Raw genomic sequence first — 22,047 nt, 5'->3', positions numbered from 1 at the left:
CACCCAACTAACATTTACTGGCATGGCTGGGGATTCTACAACAAAATTTCCTTTTCCTTTCCTTCTTTCCTTTCCTCCTTTCCTTTCGTTTCCTTCTTTCCTTTCCTTTCCTTTCCTTTCCTTTCCTTTCCTTTCCTTTCCTTTCCTTTCCTTTCCTTTCCTTTCCTCTTTCCTTTCCTTTTTTCCTTCAATTTCCTTTTCTTTCTTTTCTTTTTCCTTTCTCTTTCTCTTTTCTTTTGTATTTTCGGTGTTTGAATGGAATATAGTGGTTATTGCCTAAAAGCGTTCTTCTCTATTCCTTTTGGCTTAAAGAGAGCAAATTTTTGTTTCTTCTTATTTTTTTTTTTAAATATACCTCTACTTCCAGGATTCTTCAGCTCTAGATGTTAGATATATGAGGCAAAAAGAAAGCACAAGTGACTCCCTGCCATGTCAAGAGGTCCCAGGATCTCTAGCTAGTCTGCCTTACTTTCACCATTCATATTATTATGTTCTATATGCTATATACAGAGATTTTAGTTGTACATAGAGAGGGGAATAGGGAAATGTATATTTATTCCACTTCCAAGAAGTGGAAGTCTATCTACTTTTATTAGTATATTGACTGTCATTCTTCTGCATGTTGATCTTCTAAAAAGTCCATTGTTTTTACACAAAGATTTCTTCTAGGATCCTCACACAGAGTGGAGGGATTAGTGCTGGGCCATATAACAGAAGCAGGATTGAGACCAAAGTTCTGCTCTGGCTTTGGTCAGAGAAGCCAGAATGGGACCTACATATGTGATACTTCTGCTGTCTTATGAAATATGATGGCTATCTAGAAGAAAAGCACTGCTGTTTGCGTTGAGAACTGAAATAACAAGGCTTTTTATGGAATCCATTTATACCTGAATGCACAACTGAGAAATAAATTATAGTTATTCAGACTTAGGCATTTGACAGATATTTTCTTGATATTAAAAAAGCATGTCACTTAAAACAACTCATGGGGTCACCTAGGTGGCTCAGTTGGTTAAGCCTCTGACTCTTAGTTTCAACTTAGGTCATGATTGATCTCAGGATCCTGGATTGAGCCTCATGTCGAGCCCATGTCAAGCTCAGTGCTCAGAGTGGAGTCTGTTTGAGATTTTCTCTCTCTCCGTCTGCCCCTCCCCCTACACGCTCTCTCTATCTCAAATAAATAGATAAATCTTGAAAAAAAACCTGATGATAACTTTTTGCCCATGATAAAATTTGAGTTTTCAAGGAAAAATTAGAATTTTGAAAAAATTTGATTCCATCATTATAAGCTCAAGAGATTCTCAGTACTTTAAGACATTTCTGATGAGATTATTGGTGATGTTAATAAATATGACTCTTTGATATTATATAATGAGATAACTTCAAAATTTAAAAGATCTACAAGTCTCAGTGAACCGATATTTTGCAAATGACCTGTACTTGATATTACAAAATAAATATGGGGGAAAATCTACTCATAATGTAAGATAGATATAAAAGATTTTAATATAACAATACAAAAATTTCATTTATATGGCTTCAGATTTGACAGTGCAACTCAACTTTTAAATTACTACTTGTTGAGTTTTGGCATAAAAAAAGATAAGACCCACAATTACCGGAAAATATTTTTAAAAACACTTCTCTCATTTTATATCTGATTTTATATCTGTGTGAGGCTGGGTTTTCTTCAAGTTTTTCAAACAAACACCATATCATAATACTATTGAGTATAGAGGTAGACATAGAATCCCCATGTCTTGGGATGCCTACGTGGCTCGGCGGTTGAGCATCTGCCTTTGGCTCAGAGCATGATCCCGGGGTCCCGAGATCGAGTCCTACTTTGGGCTCCCTGCATGGAGCCTGCTTCTCCCTCTGCCTGTGTCTCTGCCTCTCTCTCTCTCTCTCTCTCTCTCTGTGTGTGTGTCTCTCATGAATAAATAAATAAAATCTTAAAAAAAAAGAACTCAGATGTCTTCTTTTTTTTTCAAAAATATAAAGCAGTGCCATGCTGCTTTCTATTTTTTTGAAAAATTTTAATTTGTTATTTATATGCATGTAAGGAATAATTTTTGTTATTTTAATGAATCAAATATTTTCAATTATTTTTAGTTTTACTTTTTAAAACAGCAAGTAGCTATAGATATAATCCACATAAACAAAATCTTATTGGATTTCGCCATATTTTGTAAGAGTTGTAAATAGATACTGAAACCAAAATACTTTAGATTAACCACTGTAAAAGATCACATAGCAGTCTTGCATGGGACATGGTTACCTTGTATTTGGTATCTGAAGTCCCTCAACTCATATTTGTTAAATAAACAAATGTATAAAAATAGAATTCTGCTTTTTCTTTGCAGTGCTTATTACTAATGCGTACTGACATTTTCAAGATTTGTCCCAAGGAAGTGAAATTTCCATGTCTAATGCCTGACTCTATACTTAGAACAGATGCATTATTATTTTCCTCCTTATAGGTTTTCATTGACCTTAACTGGAAAATAAGCAAACAGCCATTTTGACAGTAGTGAATTCAAATGATGAAATAATAAACAAAAGCTATTTATTATAAAGAAATACATATCATGAGGACTAATAACCTGATTAAATAAGGGAAGTTGGGATGACTATTGAAAATTACAAGGAGGGAAGTAGGGAAAAGGAAACACTTCCTGTGTATATAGTAGGGGTAAGGTATGTGTATATTCTTGCAATACCCAGAACAGGTCATTATTAAATAAATTTTTTAAATGAAGCATGCTCATAATGTTAAAACAAATATTCAAATATATTTCTATATGCCTTCAAAATCAGTGTTTCAATCCACTTTATAGAAATCTGGAAATTTCTTCTCTTTCTCCAGTGTAACTTTCCAGGATAGTGCAGCTTACCAAGATGGTACATAATACCAGCACCTCTTAATTCATAGCAAAGATGACACATGCCTTAAATAAATTTCTTTACTTTCCCAATATTCACATTTGGCAAGGACAATTTTCACAGCATTACAACTAATTGTAGAGGGTAGAAACAGAAGAATCATTTAAAATGTATAAGTATATGAGGACCAGATGCCAATTTTGGTTTTTTTCCCAATTTTGTTTTTGATTTTTTTTTATAGAGAGATTTCAAGCTATATCATTATCACATTGTTGCCAAAAAGTTTATATATTAAGTAATGATATCCCCCAAATCTAAACTATTCTGTTTTAAGGTGCTTTTTTCCTGAAAAAAAAAAAAAAAACCACAAATTTCTACTATCCAAATATCTGAACAATATCACTGAGTCTAAAGAAATCTGTTTCCACAAAAATCAAAATGCCCTGTAATGTTCAAACAGTCATAGTTCTATCAGGTAATCACTGTATCCTGCTAGAGAGTTTCTAATGTCCAGATAAAAATGTATTCTGATCTTGCCATGTTTCTGCTTTGGGAAGTAAGGCACTGATTAAGAATTAGCATGTATTTCACATATAAAAATTATGCTTGACATGTATTTTGTGAACCTAGTTCATAAGTATTGACTCTACCTAGAGTGCATCTTCTGCCCTAGATCTCTTAAACATACGTATATATCCTTAAAGCCTTCTCCATATTAGAGCAGTCCTTATTTTATTTCAGACTTTTAAAAAGATAATGTTGTATCTTGATTAAAGAAGCACATTCAAAGCAAGCTCACTTGGAAAGAAATACATAGGATACCTGTTTGAATTCCCTACATGTTATAAGAAGGGTCCTCATTTCACTGAGAACTTGGAGTGGAGAGAAAGTAGGTTATCCTTTGAGTCAAGTGAGTTGAACCATCTAATTCAACTGGAAGAAGAAACATTGTTTTCTAAACCGAAATAACTACTTAAGATGGTGCTTTAGTTTGATCAGTAAATATTAAATATCATAGGACCGTTGTCAGGATCAAATAATATAACATGTGAGAAGTGAGAACGTCTGGCACACAGAGATTTTTATTGTTATTATTATGATCAGGACATTGCCTGATCTGAATACCAACAAGGTTGGCGAGGCGGGAATTCTGAGGAGTTAAGTAATCCAGGCTTGGAAAAGTTTTCTTGTTCTGAGCTTCTCAAAACCTTTCATCTCTGTTCTGACTCAGTAGACACCAATCTATACCAAGCTGTTCAGCTTTCTGATTCCCTCAGAATGGGTAAAGATGTGCAGGAGAGGACTGGAGACTTCCCATCACTAGAATGTCCTACACCGCTGAAATAATCCTTTTGGTATTAAGAGTTACACAGTTAGTCTCCATGAATTTAGTTATTGAGTTTGTATGATCATTTCGGGATATCCCAATGAAGTCCCTTTATCAAGCACAAAGACTGAAAACTCGTTCATTCTTTGAGACTTCAACGTTGACTGGCTGCTGGCTTTTTTCTTCAAATATGCACACTGCTATCAAAATTTCAAAACTTCCATTTTCTTTCATTAAATCTCAGAACTTTTTTTTTTTCTTGAACTGCTCCTCAAGAAATCCTAGCAAATGGAGAAGTGAGCTACTTCCTAGTGACATGTTTAGCAGTCGCAATAAAATAGAAAGGGTTGAAGAGCTGCTGGAAAGAAAAGTTCTGGAGAATTATAATAGCAGTTGTTTTAGAAGAGCCATCATATGAAGAAAAACTAGATTTTTAATGGTGTATAGCTTAAGAGGACCAAGCAAGGACCAATCATGAGAAATCTGAGGGAGACGTTTTAGAACCATCCTCAGCGTATTGCTCACCTGTCTGTCTCCCATTTGGTTACCAAAAGCCCCTGATGTTCTATACCCTCGAATATACAAAAGGTGCTGTACTCCAATCAACTCATCTGCATCTCAGTATCCCTACCTGGAAATAAGCCCTCACCATCTATTGCCCCTCAATTGCTCCCTAATTAATCTTTCCACATTCTGCTAAGGCTGCGAGCTTCCTACCTTGATGCCATATAGAGAGGATCATATCAACTCCCTTCTAGCCTCTCCTGACTCACACTGTCTATAGTAATGTTTCATAAAACAAAGTATGTAGACATATTCTTGATGATAAAAACATTGTATCATTATTTTGAAATACTGGATTTTCAAATATTTCTCTTTTACAGGGAATCTATGAAAGACAATTACATAGAACAAACTTTAGTTTCTTAATTCCCTAGGCAACAGCGGGCATATTTTTAGGGGCCCATAACTTTTTCTTCCCCTCTAGAGCAGTTTGAGATACAGGGGTATACATGATATATTTTAAACTCTTTATACCTCTTCTTATCTCCCACTGCAAACTTAGTACCTAGCCATTCACATCCTTTTATCTTTTTGGTAACTAATTTCACACCTCTGTTCCACTTTGTATGTTGTTCCCTCTGCTGGAAATGCCTTTCCTCTTTCCTTCTTGGTGAGAAATTACTGACATTTCAAGATCCAGTTCTATTTTCACCTTCTTGGGAAATATCTGGTTTATCTTTGGGTCCTATCTTGTCTTATACTGCCTATCATCTTATGTTTTCCCCGTGTGTGCCTGTATGACATTTCCTCATTGGATGGTCAGAAACTGTAACTCTCATCTTTACACATCTTTGGACATCCATAATTTCCTGTAGTACCAGAATCATAGAGGACTCTTTAAATTGAATAAAACTAAGCTGCTTTTTTTTTTTTCTCAACTTGGAGCTTTTTGTTCTCCCTTGTGAGGTAGGTTAGTCCCTGTCTTTGAATGGCCACAGAGATATTGTCACGTGGCATCTTAGCACAGTCCAAGAGACTGCAGTGAACACATGGAATAGTGTCTGTCAGCTGTAAGGTCCATGATCCTAATTTGCACCATGCTTGGGGTCATGAACACAACTTTAAATTAGAATTGTTCCTTGTTCTTGCACTTTTTTCCCTTTTGGGGTAACAGGAGCTGCCTTTTCTCTTGCCTCCTTGTTTTTGGGAACTCCCTCTAAAAAGCTGGTTATGTTCAGAAATGCTATCTATCTCTGAGTCTATCTTAATAATTTTTTTCCATCCTTCCCCCCTCTCTATTTTTCAACTATACCTAGCCCATTATGGCCTATTTTGGCAGGAGTCAGTCTACACTTGTTTCTAAGCTAATTGTCAGAAAAATTTATGAGTGGTAACTTAGTGGTCAACAACTAATCCCAGTTTAACATAATTATAGCCACCATTTATTGAAGAATTGTTGTAAGTTCCTTATGTGTATTATACCCTTTAATCTTTACACAATCACCATAAGTTATTATTTTTATCCATACTTTAAAGATTATGAAACTAAGGCCCAGAAATGCACTAACTTATTCAATGTGATATATCTAGGAAGTGGTGGAATTTGGATCAACTTCTAGTCAGTTTGATTGCTTTCAATCACTTCACTAAACTGGCAGTCCTCCCTCAGCCCCCAATGCACATGCCACTGCTAATTTTGTATTAACACTATCATAAACAGTGAAGTACAAGACACTGTGGACAGTCAGAGATTTGGACCTGAGAATATTCTTCTTTGAATCCAATAGCCCACACTGCATGAGGACCAACTATTTAGCCAAATCAGAACTACATTTTATATTGCATACATATTTTTCTTTTCTTTATCTAAGAACATAAGTCTGTTTTATACAATTCACAAGTGGCACATTTTCAATATTTATTTCAGCATTTGAATCTAAGAGGAAAGCTAAGGTTACATAAATAACTTCAGCAGACAAAAACACAGCAGCTCGTCCATCCCAAGATTGGCTGTGAGAATTTGTTCAATGGGACATATATTACATATCTCTCACAAGGCTAGGAAGAATCAAAGGGCAGAAACAACTGTGAGATTCAATTAAAACTGACCATTCCATTCCACCTGTGTTTATTGAGGGAGCAGAATGCAGTAGTTGCCTTTGCTTCTGCTTCTCCCATCCCGCACTCCCTACAGCTATACTCTTTTGAACACTCCTTGTAGGCCAACACATCCCACATCCCAACCTATTCTGGTTTGGAAATGTGTCCAGTAGGCAAGACTTGCTCCCAGATCTTTGCTTCTACTATCCTTTGCCACAGAAAGGAGTCATTGTTTCTGGAGAAATATGACTGATTCTAGGTCTGAACCACTGCAGGTACAAGGTGACTATAGAATATTTTGTTACACCAGAAAGAGAGTAAATGCCAAAATAATAATATTAATACTGGGGATGTGAAACAGAGATATGAGAGCCAGCTTGAAGGGGTGCCCATCGATGAAATCTGAGACTATCTAAGCACTAAGGTAATCACACACCTTAAAGAATTATATACATTGAAAGAACTGAAAGTCTTTAATTGATACTATAAATAGGAAAGAAAGAAGAAGGAAAGAAGGAAGGAAGGAAGGAAGGAAGGAAGGAAGGAAGGAAGGAAGGAAGGAAAGAAGGAAGGAAGGAAGGAAGGAAGGAAGGAAGGAAGGAAGGAAGGAAAGAAGGAAGGAAGAAAGAGAAAGAAAGAACGAAAGAAAGAAAGAAAGAAAGAAAGAAAGAAAGAAAGAAAGAAAGAAAGGTTCTTCTAATAGTAGAATCCTGTGTGTTGGCAAATAAATGTAAAGGGAGTGCTGACGTTGGAAATTCATGATTTTTGACCACCAATGAATGGCCACAGCAGGATAAAGTAGGATATTCGCATAGTATTTTTAAAAGTTTCCATGTAGTCAATTTATTATTTTGAAAGAGAGAAAATAAGTAATTACGGAGTGAGGAAATTGGACCATACCTGGAGCAGATGATCAAATTAATATCATCAATGTGAGACAGATGGTTGTTCTGTGCCTCCCAACGGCATACCCTCTGAGAAAGACCCAAAGTCACCTATGTAGAATTCTGGCTAAGAAGGCATTATCTGGATCCAATACTGAGGAAATATCAGACAAACTCAAAAAAAGAAACTTCTATTTAAAAATGGTGGGAGAGGCTGTATATCCTCCAAAATGTCAATCTCCATAAGGAAGAAAAAAGAGGGTCTGTAAAAATATTTCAGATGAAAGAAAGCTAGAGACATGGCAACTAAATGTTATCTGCCCCTAGACTTGACCCTGTCATGGAGGGGAAAAAATGCTATAAAATATATTATTAGGTCTATTGAAAAAATAAAATAGAAATATTACATTAAAATAAAGCTTTAGGGCAGCCCCAGTGGCGCAGCAGTTTAGCGCTGCCTGCAGCCCGGGGCGTGATCCTGGAGTCCTGGGATCGAGTCCCACATTGGGCTCCCTGCATGGGGCCTGCTTCTCCCTCTGCCTGTGTCTCTGCCTCTCTCTCTCTTTTGCTCTGTGTCTCTCATGAATAAATAAAAAATAAAATCTTAAAAAAAATAAAAAATAAAAAAATAAAATAAAGCTTTATATCAATATAGAATTTACTGAAGTTAATAACTGGTCTCTGGTTATGCATGAGAATATGCATACTTTAAGAAAAAATACACCAACATATCAGGGCTTAAAGGGTTCTAATCCATACAACTCAACCTCATATGGTTCAATTTGGAAGAGAGATATAGCAAACCAGATATAATGTAAATGAATCTGAGTGTATGTTTGTCTTTTGCATTGTTTTATTGTTTTAATTTTTCTGTAGGCTTAAAATTATTTCTAAAAAAAGCTTAAAGAGTAAAAAAAAATGTGCCCCTGATCAGGGAAAGTCCTATTTGACAGCTCAGATCAATGTTTGCTAAGATTTTCCCACCAGTATGTTGGCAACATACAACAGGGATAAATCAGCTAAGTGGTAGGTTAGATATAATTTGAAGTACATTAGGTTTTATTTATGTATTTAATTATCAAGAACTTATTGAACCCTATCATGTGCTGATAATGTGCTAGGATCTGCTTTTTTTCTTATCCTCAAGAAAGCATACTAGACTATGTGTGAATGAGAATAATAAGAAAGTAATAATCCACAACCATAATTTATTAGTAGCAGCTAATTATTTGTGATAATTCTAATATACTCCACTCATCTCTGTGCATTAGAAACTCATTTGGAAACCACTGGCTGAGTTGACACAGCTCAAGCCACTTTCTTTTTTCAACTTGAGGCCCAGAAAAGTGTGGCTCCCTTACCTTATTTCTGTGACCAGCCCATGTTCCTTCGTAACAAAATTCATGCTTTCTCATGGCTAGGAAATCTGCCTTAAAAACCTATAAAACACTTCTGTTTCCTTAAGGATGAGACCCAACTTTGCAGTTTCATTAAGTCAGAATTTGGTGTTCTGCTGTTACCTTCTGCAGAGTCCAATGGAACACTCAATCCTCCCAGATGTTGACTGCCAATTTGTGTGTGCTCCTTTGTCTCAGCATACAGGCTCTGAGACTCCTGGCACCATGCATTGTCTTCTTATATTATATTATTGAAGGTCCAGTTTGATATATTTATTGTTTACCCTCAGGAAATTCAACTCACTCCGGGTCATCAGAACACAATGGAAAGGACTCTTGGGTTTTGGCACTTGACAATTCTCAGAACAGGTTTAGTTCTGTCACTTGCTGAATGAATGATTATAGCCAAACTATAAAATATCTCTAGTCCCGTTTTCTCTCTTTAAACTCAAAATAATGGTGCTATCTTTCTCAGAGGATGGTTGTAAGAATTAAGTGAGATAGTGTCTGACATAGTGATTAGCTGGAAAATGTTAATCATTAATGTTACTTTCAGAAGACAAACATAAATTTAATTTTAATGGCTAGAAGCAGAATTCCTCTTTAGGGTAATATAGGTAATATAATCCTTGTTTAAATTGCTTCTCAAGGAGAGCAGCCCAAAGGCTAGGGATGTGAAAGAGACAGTAAAACTACTCTGTATAGTTAAGCAACAGAAGTTAGATGATAAAACAACAACCACAATGACAAGAAAACAAAACAAAAAAGAAGAAAGAAATGAGAGAAAGCTTTGTCTACACGGTAGGGTATCAGAGAGATTTGCAGGAGGCAGTTTAGCATTAAATGTTGAGTTGTTGGCATTGCAGCAAGTTAGTCCTCTGTCTTCCCAAACTTCCTATCAAATCTGTGACTTTAGTGAATGTTCTTGGTTGGTTTGTTTGTAGTGTGTTTCCATAATGCATATTGAAGTGAGAAAAGCAGGTTTAATGACTAAGACAGCATGGAGCATAGAAGTCACAAGTACTGAAGGAAAGAGCAAGTAGGACTGGAGCTTTGGGGATTCTTGGGTGGCTTAGTGGTTGAGCCCCTGCCTTTGGCTCAGGGTGTGATCCTGGGGTCCCAGGATCAAGTCCCACATCAGGCTCTCTGCTCTCTCTGCTTATGTCTCTGCCTCTCCCTCTCTCTCTCATGAATAAATAAAAAAAAATCTTTTTTTAAAAAAAACGGACTGGAACTTTGTAGGAAAAGTAGGACCTAGAAGAGCTTCTGAGAAGGAATCTCTGACAACTTACAGAAATCTTGAGGGATAATGAGATGGCGACTTAACCTGACACAGAGATTTGACCTTAGCCTAGGTAAGAGAATGGACTTACCTGAAAGAGGCTAGTGCTCAGAGTATTTTAAACTGGGTAAAATACTAAAAGTTGAAAAGTATGATAGATCCACAGTCTTTTATCTATAATTCCAAAATACAAAACAGTCTGAAAATGTTTTGTTTGGCACCAATATTCTATTAGTGGAAAAAGCTGACCTTACCATTAGGCTGCCATTTATTTGTCTTTATTGCGACAGTGGGTTTCATACCTTCTGCTGAACTCTTCTGAAGAGTTGTATGTGTTGGATTATGGGGTGCTGCTCAGACTCTGTGAGGATTACTGGCCACAGAGACATATAGGCCACTTGTCCTTACTCAGAAAATTTTGAATTCTTAAACATATCTGGGATTTTTTAATAAGAGATTATAAACAGGAGTTCAGAAAAACAGAGGAAATTTTAAATGAGTGTAAAGGTGGGGGCGGGGGTTACCTTCCAGTGTATTTCTAAAGCTGAAATTGGCAGCTTTATCCATGGAATCCGATTCATACTGGGTCAGACTCAGGCAGAATTCCACATCAGCAGAGGAGGGGAGTCTTGGGGTCCTGGCTTTGTCATGGTTCCCAGGATTGCGCAGTAACGGTCCCTCTGGAGTTCCATCGCATAAAGCCTGACGGCTGTTGTACTCCTCCAGTCGGGTGCAGACGATCTACACAAAAACCTTTATGTTAAAGGAGTTGTGGCCACCTCCACGTCAAAGGGGGGAAGGCGAAGCAATCACCAATAGGTTCATATTTTAAAGGAAATTGAAGGAAGCAGCCATCTGAGGGTTGCAGAATAAGCAGTGAAAGAAAAATCTAGAACAAAATTCTTGTCTGGCATCTACTGAAGAAAATGAGTTAAATTTCCTAGGCCTTACGGTTCAAAGGATCAAATAACCACTCTATATAATTGTGTCAAATGTTTATTTGATGAGAAAATTAATCTGACAAACATCTGTTAAACATCCATAGTATGACTTCACTGGCTGTATGCCCATGAAGCTAGCCCTGATCCCAAGTTTATGTCTGTGTCATCTCTTGTTTTTTCCCTCTGTATCTTCTCTTTTGGCTCTCACAAGTTTCATGGTTTGCATGCCAACTACGTGGTGAGAACTCCCTAATTCCTATCTCTAGTTCAAAACTTCTTCTCCGAACTCTAAACCTGTATATCCATCTCTGACTTCCTATTTCAATCTTATCTCACATGCATCCCAAATGTCATGTTTAAAACCCCCAAATCTGTTCATCTCCATATATTTCCTATCATACCAACCGTCCTGCAGCTCAAACCCACAAATCACCATTTTTTTTTAAGCCAGAAACTGGTGAGTTTTCATTTGTATTTTACTCTTTTATGTCTTTTGCATTGAAATCAGTAGCCAATCTTGTCAATTGTATTTCCAGAATATAGCTTGAGTCTGGGAATCATTCAGTTTGTTCAGAAATTATGAGATCTGACTGCTAAGGTTAGATTGGCTACCATTCTCTGAGCATGACTTGTGCTTCTCCACTCCATGATTTTGTTCATGCCTAGGCATATTCACTCCTGGCCATGGATCTGACATCTGACCTCGTCTTCAAGGCCAAGGCAGTATTTTAGAAAAAACAGACACTGTCAACTCTGACTTTGAAAGTAATTCAAAAGGATCTGACTCTAAATATGAAGAATTTTTAGGAATTCTTCACTGGATTATTTTGCTTATAGTTTCATTTATATGTAGGCAGAAGAATAAACTATGATAAAAACTTTCACTAAATAAGTCAAAAGGATTTCTTTCAATAAATATAAAATGAAAAATCACACCATAATTTAATAGGCACATTTTTAATTTGTCTCAGTGCTATATAAATTAATTCATCTTAAAATCATCAATGTCCTTAGATTCAGTGAGAGCAATGAACAAAGAGTAAAATATCAATCCTGATTCAAAAACAAAAAGTGCAGAACCACCCTGCCGTAACTAACTGTTCATAACAGGCACATACTTCCATAGGAGGCCTGAGCCCACTGAGTAGATAAGATTATTCTTTGCCAAATGCAGACTTCATTTACTTTAGACTCCCTTCATAAACAATCAATATCAGAAAATGTGATCTCCCTTAGAAAATGTGATCTCCATGAGGACAACTTTCATTATTATTGTTGTTGTTGTTGTTCACAGATCTAGAATAGAGGCTCAATAAATAATTAATGGCTGAATAAACAAATCAGTGGTTGAACCAATGAATCTTCAACTACAAACGTGTTAAATACCCTTTTTAACTCATCCTGTTATATTGGTACTAACCTCTGCCCTAGAAGATATATTTTTAAATATATCATTGTTAATAAACATATATTGAAGCCCTAATCTATTTCAGACCATGAGGAAGGCATCTCTGTAAACATTTTTAAGATTTCACAGAACCACCTTGTAGGTTTCCATGATTTTATTCCTATTTTAATGAGGAAGACACACAGTCTGAGTAGGGGAGAATACAAAAGGTTAGTAGCATCTAAAACCTGGTATTATGATTAATATTTTTATGGACAACAGGCAAGGCACATGGAACAATATTTTAAAAGTGAAAAGCTTTCCTGGTCACTTGTTTGCACCACAGTTAAAAAAAAATCAAGACAATCTTATCAGTCTCCTACTCTATTGAGTTTGCACTCTAGAGAAATGTAAAAGCAAATCAAATTATCATGAGATGGAACTGAATGAACTGTGCAACCCAGGAATGGCTGCTACTGTGTTCAATGAGAGACACTTAGAGAACCTTTTAATTTGGGGTCACTAAGATATCACTTATGAATTGAAGCAATGTGTGTTGGAAAAGAATTGGACACCAAATTCAGGTAGGTGCAGGCATCAGTTCTGGCTCTGCTACTTACTAGCAATATGTCAATGAGCATGTCATTTAGACTTGCTAAGTCTCAATTTTCTCAACTGTAATATGAAACCATATTAAATATAATAGGATATAATAAAAATATAATATATAACATAGTAATGTATAATTCAAATCTATTTTATTAATAAAAAATAGTAATAGGAAGTAGCATAGTTTTTCATCCAGCAAATGTCAGTTTCCAGATTTCTTCATACTCCATGACATTCCTCAATCCTTTTATCCTCACATACATGAGAAGTAGATCTGTTGGGTAACTCGTCTAAGGTCATATGGTGCTGAGAGCCAGAGCTAGAACGTTAATATATAATCCAGATTCCAAATGTATATATCCACTACATTTACTACTGCCTATAAATGGCTTAGCAATGGTTGAATAAAGCTAACCTAGCTTTTGCATTGAATATAATATATTGGATTCCTTTATCATTATGATTAACTAGACGTCACAGCAGGTACATAAACAAAAATCATTTTCATTCCTGTTGGAATAATAAACCATCTCAGGATATTTTCAAAAGATTATATTGCCTCAAAAACTCCTACAGCAGACTCATTTAAATTAGAGAGGTTTGAATGGAACTATTTTTGCTGAAATGCCAACTGCCAAGTGACTAACTGTTCAGATGACTGGACATATTAGTAACAAGGAGGAAATCTACCTGGTTCCAGAAATCATTTGAAAAACTTAGTTCCAAGTCATCATGTTTATATTTGATACAGAAGGGGAGTCAGGGAGGAGAAATTGTTAGCACTATGCTTAGGATCATGGAGATTACAGTCAGATGTGATTTCTGGTATTGACTATTATTAGCTACATGACCTTGGGCAAATTACTGAAGTATTAAGGTTTTCATCTGTACATAGGGATTATAACAACTTTTATGAAGGATCAAATAATTTAACATATGCAAAGCACTTATATATAGTTTCAGGTATAGAGTGTTTAATAATGACAGCTATTTGAGGTACCTGGGTGAGTCAGTGGATTGAGTGTCTGACTCTTGATTTTGGCTCAGGTCGAGATCTCAGTGTAGTGGAATTGAGCTCCATGCCCAGTGGGGAGTCTGTTTGGGATTCTCTCTCTCCTTCCCTGCCTCCATCCTGCTCACACTCTCTCTCTTTAAATAAATCTTTAAAAAATAATAATGACAGCTCTTATACTATTATTTAATACAGGTCACCAAATTGCTTTTAACTCTGACTCTATAACACTGGTTGAATATCCATTGTTGTACTAATGAACATTTATATATCATATAAAGATATAATAATAATTTTCACACATGGAACTCAAATAATATGTCAGATACTAAACCAATCATTTTATATTAACAGATTCCATTGACTCCTTTTGCAATAATGCTTTAGGATATATAATTCTAATTTTAAGGCAAAAAGTTCCCAAAATAATTAAGTAACTTGTCCAGTATCATGTAGCTAAGTAAGTACAAAAGTCCACTGAAACTTATGTTTCTGTAACTCAAACGACTGATACCCTTCCACCACATTATTCTGCTTTCCATTGCATTTAGTGCTTTCATTAACAAAGAAAACAAGCATATATAATAATTGCACCCCATTTTTTTTCTGTTGAGAGAAACCAGAGGCCAAAGGCTCTAAATAACGTGTTTTATATCAGCTGGTAAGTGGCAGAGGTCCTCTGAAGAAGAGGAAGTTCTTCTTTTTCTATTTTAATACAGGTGATTTATAACATATGATGCAGGGGAAAAATCAAGTGCCCCAAGTCAAATGAAAAAAAGAAAGAAGAAACAGATGTATTAATGGAGGTGAGCCTAGATACTGTTTTCTTAAACTTAAGTAAATAGCAACAAACTACCAGATATTAAAAGCTGTCAGGAGCAAAGTTTCTATTAGGGCATTAGAGATTTATCTGGGGAAAAAAAAAAAAAAAAAAACTAACCATATGACATTCCGCAGAATCTTTTCCATAAAGAAAAAAAAGAGAAACTGTTATTTCACGGAGTTGTTGCCATGGTTACCTAAAACCCATGACTCTCTGCTGAAATGTGACTTTTTTCTTTTTTCTTCCCACTGTTTGCTTCCATGTGATATGCTTTTCACCTGATGAGTGAATTAGCTGGCCACATTTCACTCATGTCTATCATCTGGGAGATATTTATTTCTCTTTATTTTGATACATCAGAACAGCTACCCTGATCTACCTTTCTTTTTTATGGTTGGTCAATCAGCTGCTTGCGTAACATTGGATCTAATTGTATCGAGCACAGGTATTTGTACTTTAATGTTATTAAGGTCCCTCATCTCCAAAAGCATTGGACTGTTTTAATTGACAACAAACATGCTTCTACATTAAAAGCTCTTGGCATTAAAGAAATAAATGAAAAAAATACACAAAAAAGATATGAATTCTGCATATGAGAAAAATAGTTTTCTAAACATACTAACAATGATTTATATATTACTTTATTTCATAGAAAACCTTATCAGTAAATATTATTTATTTCACTTAAATTATACTCAGATGTGTTGTAATGTACTTGATCTTCTCTGTTGTATATTCTTTTGTTTTGTTTTGTTTTGCATGCATGCATACACACACAGATACAGAAGCCCAGAGAGAACTACATAAAATGTTGTGTTCTACACATTAAGCGAGTCACTGCTTTATTTTGCATTGTTGTCCTTGGCCTTGGGGATCCAGTGGTATAGAGAAGTACGATCTAAGGTTCTAGAAAGGCAGGCATGCAGAGTCTAATTTTTAGTGTATGTTATTATTGGAGCTAACATTTCCATGATTTTTAATTTTGCTCAATTCAGTATACATTTATAAAGCCCATTCTATGCATATATCATGGTTCGGGCTCTGCTGATACAAAAATAAATTAGAAATGGTCTTTTCCTTGGAGCAGCTGACAGACAAGCCCAGGTTTGAAAACAATTACATGTACTAAACAGTTTTTAGGTGCTATTATATAAAACTGTACAAAGTGTAATGATAGCTCAAAGGAGTGTGGACCAAATCTACCTGAGTAAGGGATGTGGACCAGTATAAGTCTAATGGAATATTTTTATTATGACATAAATGAAAAAGACTGCATCAGGATATCTGTCCCAGTTAGTCTGTGTGACTGAATTTTAAGGTAGTCCAAATGACTACAGGTCAAATATTATATCCATAAATGAGCGGCTTAATTGATCTCTTCTGAACTTAAGTGGCTCCTTATTAATAACAGAAAAGCCGCACTGGAGTCAGAGGCACCCAATTTTAGTCCTCAGCTGTGTGACCTTATATAAATCAAACCTTTTGGGGGCATCTCTCTATCTTCTTTTATAAAATAAAGGCAGGGGCACGTGGGTGGCTCAGTGACTGAGCATCTGCCTTTGGCTCAGGTCGTGATCCCGGGGTCCCGGGTCCCACATCGGGCTCCCCATGGGGAGCCTGCTTCTCCCTCTGCCTATGTCCCTGACTCTCCCTCTGTGTCTCTCATAAGTAAATAAAAAATTTAAAGATTTTTAAAAAATCTTTAAAAAATAAATTAAGAAAAATAAAATAAGGGCACTACACCACTCACCATTGAGTGTCTCTTAGCTCACAGTTAATAAATACCATGAATTTCTAAAATCTTTGTTTTTGTGTTGTAAACATGTCTGAAAGTGAGGAAGAAATGGAGGCTTGAAATGAAAGGGACTAGCAGTCTAGCTAATTTTGAAGGTCTCCATGAGTTCCCTGAGTCAGGAAGGTATTTGATTCTCACACAGAGCAGGTCACTTCTTGATTTGAGCATATGATTGAGGCAAAAACATTTAAACTAGTGGAGTGTTTATTACAAAACTTGAGTTTGTAGGGTTAACTAGATACCAAAACAATTTCTAGTAAATTAATAATTCTCAATGCTGACTGCACATTAGAGTCACAAGAAGTTTTATTTATTTACTGATTTATTCTTAAAAATGTATCTATTTTAAAGAGACAGAGAGAGGGAGAATGAGCGGGAGGGTGAGAGGAAGAGAGTATCTCAAGTAGTATCTCCATGCTCAGCATGGAGGCAGATGGGCTGGATGCCCTGAGTCAAACCAAGAGTCAGACACTTAACTGACCATACTACCCAAGTGCTCCACAAAAGAAGGTTTTAAGATAACTGAGGGTACCTGGGACACTCAGTCGGTTGGGTGTTGGACTCTTGGTTTTGAATAGGGTCATGATCTCGGGGTTGTAGGATCAAGCTCCATGTGGGGCTTCTGCTCAGTGGGGAAACTGCTTTAAGGATTCTCTTGCTCTATCTCCTTCTGCCCCTCCCCATACTCTCTCCCCTCTCATTTTCTCTGTCTAAAATAAATAATTTTTTTTTTAATTTTATTTATTTATTCATGAGAGACACACAGAAAGAGGCAGAGACATAGGTAGAGAGAGAAGCAGGTTCCCTGCAGGAAGCCCAATGCGGGACTCAATCCCAGGATCTCGGGATCACGACCTTAGCCAAAGGCAGACGCTCAACCAAGGAGTCACCCAGGTGTCCCAAGAAATAAATCTTTAAAAAAAAAAATGTCTAAAAACACAGATTCCTTGACTTCCCAGTGGACCACCTGAAGAGTATTTTCCAGCAGGAATTAGGTGGGTGGATCCATGAAATTTTCTTTAAGCTCCCTAAGTGATTTAGATACCGAGAACCACTAAATTAAATGCATATAAACAACTGATCTTCATTTTTAAAGGACAGTTACCAAATGGAAACAGCGACTGTCACTTCACACAGTGACACCACTCATAGCAGATGGACATAAATGCTCTTTCATTTCCTTCTTTTTATTTCAGCTATCATTTGCTTGTTTTCCTTCAACGGTCTTTGTTCACGCTGTTTCTGAATATGATTTTTTAACACCAGTTACTACACAGCAGTTTAATCATTGAGTAATATGGAACCTAATGTCATAAGTTCAGACCAGTGTCTACCCACTAGACTCAAAAAGATTTATTTAGAAATAAAATTGGCCATAATTGTAAAGAAAAAAAAGGAGAGGGCAAGAAACTTTCCACTCAACAATAACCAGAAAGTGATACCTGGGTGGCTCAGTGTTTGAGCATCTGCTTTCAGCTCAGGGAGTGATCCTGGGGCCCTGGGATCAAGTCCCACATCAGGCTCCCCGGAGGGACCCTGCTTCTCCCTCTGCCTGTCTCTGCCTCTGTTTATCTCTCATGAATAAATGAATAAAATCTTAAAAAACATTATAAGAAAAAATGCACATATAATTCTAGTAACACCAACTAACATATATCTCATGTAATTAAATATCAATTAGTATCTTTCTATTAAGCTTCTGTGTGGGTGTTATAACATTTTTGGATATTTAGATAAGCCACCATACTTTCTGGGTCAAGGAAGCTGTACAGTTAAGGAAAGCATTATAATAGCCTGAAAATCCCTATCCTAGCTTAGCAATATTTTAAGCAATAACAGAGGATGATAGAACTAGATGAGAGTTTTGCACTGTATAGATTAAGGTAGGAGGTCTGAAGGCTTATTGAAATAGATTTCTTTTTCAAGCTCATCTTTTCCAGCCTTTCCTGCATAAATACACTCATTCCTCTAGGTAAATAGCTGGCATTAGTGATCCAAGATATTACACCATGACCATTTTTCAATGAGCTTCAGTAGGGTCCATTTGAAAGGTGTGTGAACTTAGTAGGGAGGATAGGAAGCCATTCACACTTCAAACATGCAGAGCACAAGGTGCAAATGCCAGATTCTTCCCACCTCATTTAAACATTGAGCTTATTTTCATAAAGTACTGCTAGTAAAAAGTGCTGCCTTAGAAATGTTTGGAATCCAGACAGAAAAGCATTTATTCCTCCTTATGGTTTAAAAATGATAAATAATTAAAAGCATATTTTTGGGGTCACATTTTCCCCTAATCCAGGGTGGAAAATTCAGAATAGGAAAAATAGAAAATAAATTTCAAAATTGCAATTCCTTATCTTGTACCTCTAAAGTTTGCACATATTTAGGAAAAAAGCTAATTTCTTCTGCAGCCTAATGAAAAAAGATGAAATGGAGTAAGCCAGATCCTTTGGCTAAAGACATCAGAGCAGTCATATTCTTAAGAATAGTATAGGTGGTCAGGCACCCAAGCCTGACCTGACTGCTAGTTTTTAGCTCTGTGATTTTGTACAAGTTACTTTTATACCTCAGTGTTTTAGTCTTTAGCATAGGGAAGGGATAGTAAAAGTATTAACAGAGTTAATAGAAAATTTCAGAAACATTGACCTAGTTTTTTTTAAAAGAATTTATTTATTTATTCATGAGAGACAGAGAGCGAGGCAGAGACATAGGCAGAGGGAGAAGCAGGGTCCCTGTGGGGAGCCTCAACTCGATCCCAGGACCTCAGGATCATGACCTGAGCCAAAGGCAGATGCTTAACAACTGAGCTACCCAAATGTCCCACCGACCTACATTATTAACTTAATCACCTAAATATTTATTTACCCATTCATTCAACAAATACTTAATGAGCCCTTACCACTTGCCAGACACCATCTTAGCTGCTGAGAGATACAGTAATGAACCAAATACTTTTTATTTATTAGAGTTTAGGAACCTGGCAGAGGATATTAGACAAACAAACACACAAATATCTATATAATTATAATTGTGAAGTACGCTATAAAGAAAAAATACAGGTACGTTGAGAACTTTTAATAAGGGGTCTTTTCTACTCTTGACAGGAGAAATGGGGAAGGAGGCATATGAAGACCTGCCTGAAGAAGCAACTGCTAAGGTTCTTTTATGCTCTGATAGTGGATGTCCAGGATGCCTTACCTGCCAAGAGGAGAAGAAGGATGCTGGGCTGAGTAAGTTAGGGTTTGCTGGGTTGTGCCCTCCCATGTACTCATCTGTGCAAATGTCACAGCTTTTAGCATCTCGCCAATCCCAATATGGAATAGTGAAGTTCTCATCCCCGGTCAGCTTCTGGATTTCTTGTTCCCACAACAACAAGAAGAGTCTGTGCCAAGGCAGGAAACCTGGGGCTTCATGAGCAAAATCAATGTCTTTCCAGATTTCAGACCCTCCAAGCAGTGTGTCCCTTGACACATAATAATGCATCCAGACAAAGAGATCATAAATGTTGATGTCATTGAACATGGGTGTTGATCCATTACTCATTTGGCCATAGGTACCTGTGGGGATGACATAGTCTGGGCTGGTAGTATGCTTTGCTAAAGTAAGGTAGGCAAGAAATTTGTTCTTCTCTGAGACACTCAAATCAAAGATGTTTTTTCTCACCAAAAGTCGCTTCTCTGTGCAGTTTTGTCCCCAAAAGCCAAACTTGCAATTTCCACAGTTGAATCCCATGAAGTTACCAAAGCACTGGCAGGTCCGATTGTAAAAGACAGAAGGCCAAGATTCCCGGTCATCCACCCCCGTGAAGGGGAACTGAGGCCCGAATGGGGCATTGGATAGTACGATGTCCTGACAGGCACCCCTGCCTGAAAGCTGGCCACAGGGACTCCCGTCACCACTCCATGGTGGGCAGCATTCCTTCTCCATCAGGCTCTTGGAGGAGGCACAGGCTCGAGGGAAATGGCCAGTGGAGGTTCGGAAACTCCACAGCAGACAGCACAAAGCAGCCAGGAGCATTCTTCTTCCTCTAGTCCTCACAGATCTGCTTGAGCCAGTTAATTGAGCTATGCACTTCTCTTTCCAGGAACCCCTACAGTGACTATCACATGTTTTGGCTAAGACCTATATAATACCAGTCCCACCTCCAACATCACTCTCAGGCTTTATCTTAAGCTTTCATCTTCTGAAAACCACATGACTAACTTTTCTTCGGAGCTGGCACGTATCCCACCAGTGGGACAGGCCTATGTTAAAGTGAGAAAGACTATTCACCATTAATAGTTTAATTCACATGGTTATTATTATTATTATTATTAGTAGTAGTAGTAGTATGCCTGATATAAGTAAACCCAGTTAGTTGACTAGGAGATTAATGATGATTTGAATTGGAAAATGAGAGGTGGTATCAGGAATAGGGCTTCTCTTTTAAGAAAGTTCAGGCAATGTTAGAGATTATGGGTGCAAGGTAGTTGTTTCTCCCATAAGTAGATCTCAGAATTTGCAGAACTCAGCTATGCAGAAAGAGTTGTTTTTCAGAGCCTAGAGATTAGATCTTATCTCTGGTTATATTGCAGCTTATTTATTTATTTCATACAAAGTATCTAAAGAAAAAAATCTTTCTGCTCTGTCTCCCTGATTATCTTGATCCAGTTGACTACTTGCTAGCAATCTAATCATTTATTTTTTGACAATTCCTAAGGATGGGAGAGGTGGTCTGCTTTACTGTGGAGACTTCTACCAGCTAATATTCCAAAATAAATTCTTTTTATTGAAATACTATTGCCACCCTGTTTCACCCATCAGCTCTAGAAATCAGAAATTGTTTTGAAATTTTGTCTACTATAGGGTCTTATAAAAGAATTCTCATTTTAGGGTGTGAATGAATAGTATTCATATATTTATTCAGCAAATAATCATTAGTCATATACATTCAGAAATCTTTCTCTCTGTATCGTGAGCTAGATTACTGGAAATGAATGTAAAAAAATCGAATTCTACCATTTACACTAGTTCTCAAATAAGCAGTACAGATGTTAAGTACATCAAATTTTTAATGGAGAGGATATCTTTGTGAACTGAGGGTACTGAAAAGAACTGCATAGT

General features: G+C 36.7%; 1 protein-coding gene across 1 annotated transcript in view; it reads right to left on the bottom strand.

Annotated features, from left to right (window-relative positions):
• TYR (tyrosinase) overlaps positions 1-20,961 on the bottom strand; it is a 93,847-nt gene extending 72,886 nt beyond the window's left edge. Inside the window, exons 1-2 of the mRNA XM_041730470.1 lie at positions 20,143-20,961; positions 10,902-11,118 (exon numbers count right to left, since the gene is read on the bottom strand). Of these exons, the coding sequence (XP_041586404.1) occupies positions 10,902-11,118; positions 20,143-20,961 (1,036 nt within the window). The remainder of the gene's footprint in view (positions 1-10,901; positions 11,119-20,142) is intronic.
• Between the last annotated feature and the right edge of the window lie 1,086 nt (positions 20,962-22,047).

Source organism: Vulpes lagopus, chromosome 15 (assembly GCF_018345385.1).
Source record: "Vulpes lagopus strain Blue_001 chromosome 15, ASM1834538v1, whole genome shotgun sequence".
In the NCBI taxonomy this organism is placed as follows: Eukaryota; Metazoa; Chordata; class Mammalia; order Carnivora; family Canidae; genus Vulpes; species Vulpes lagopus.
Note: the sequence above shows the minus strand (reverse complement) of the source record. Positions and strands in the feature narration are given on the sequence as shown.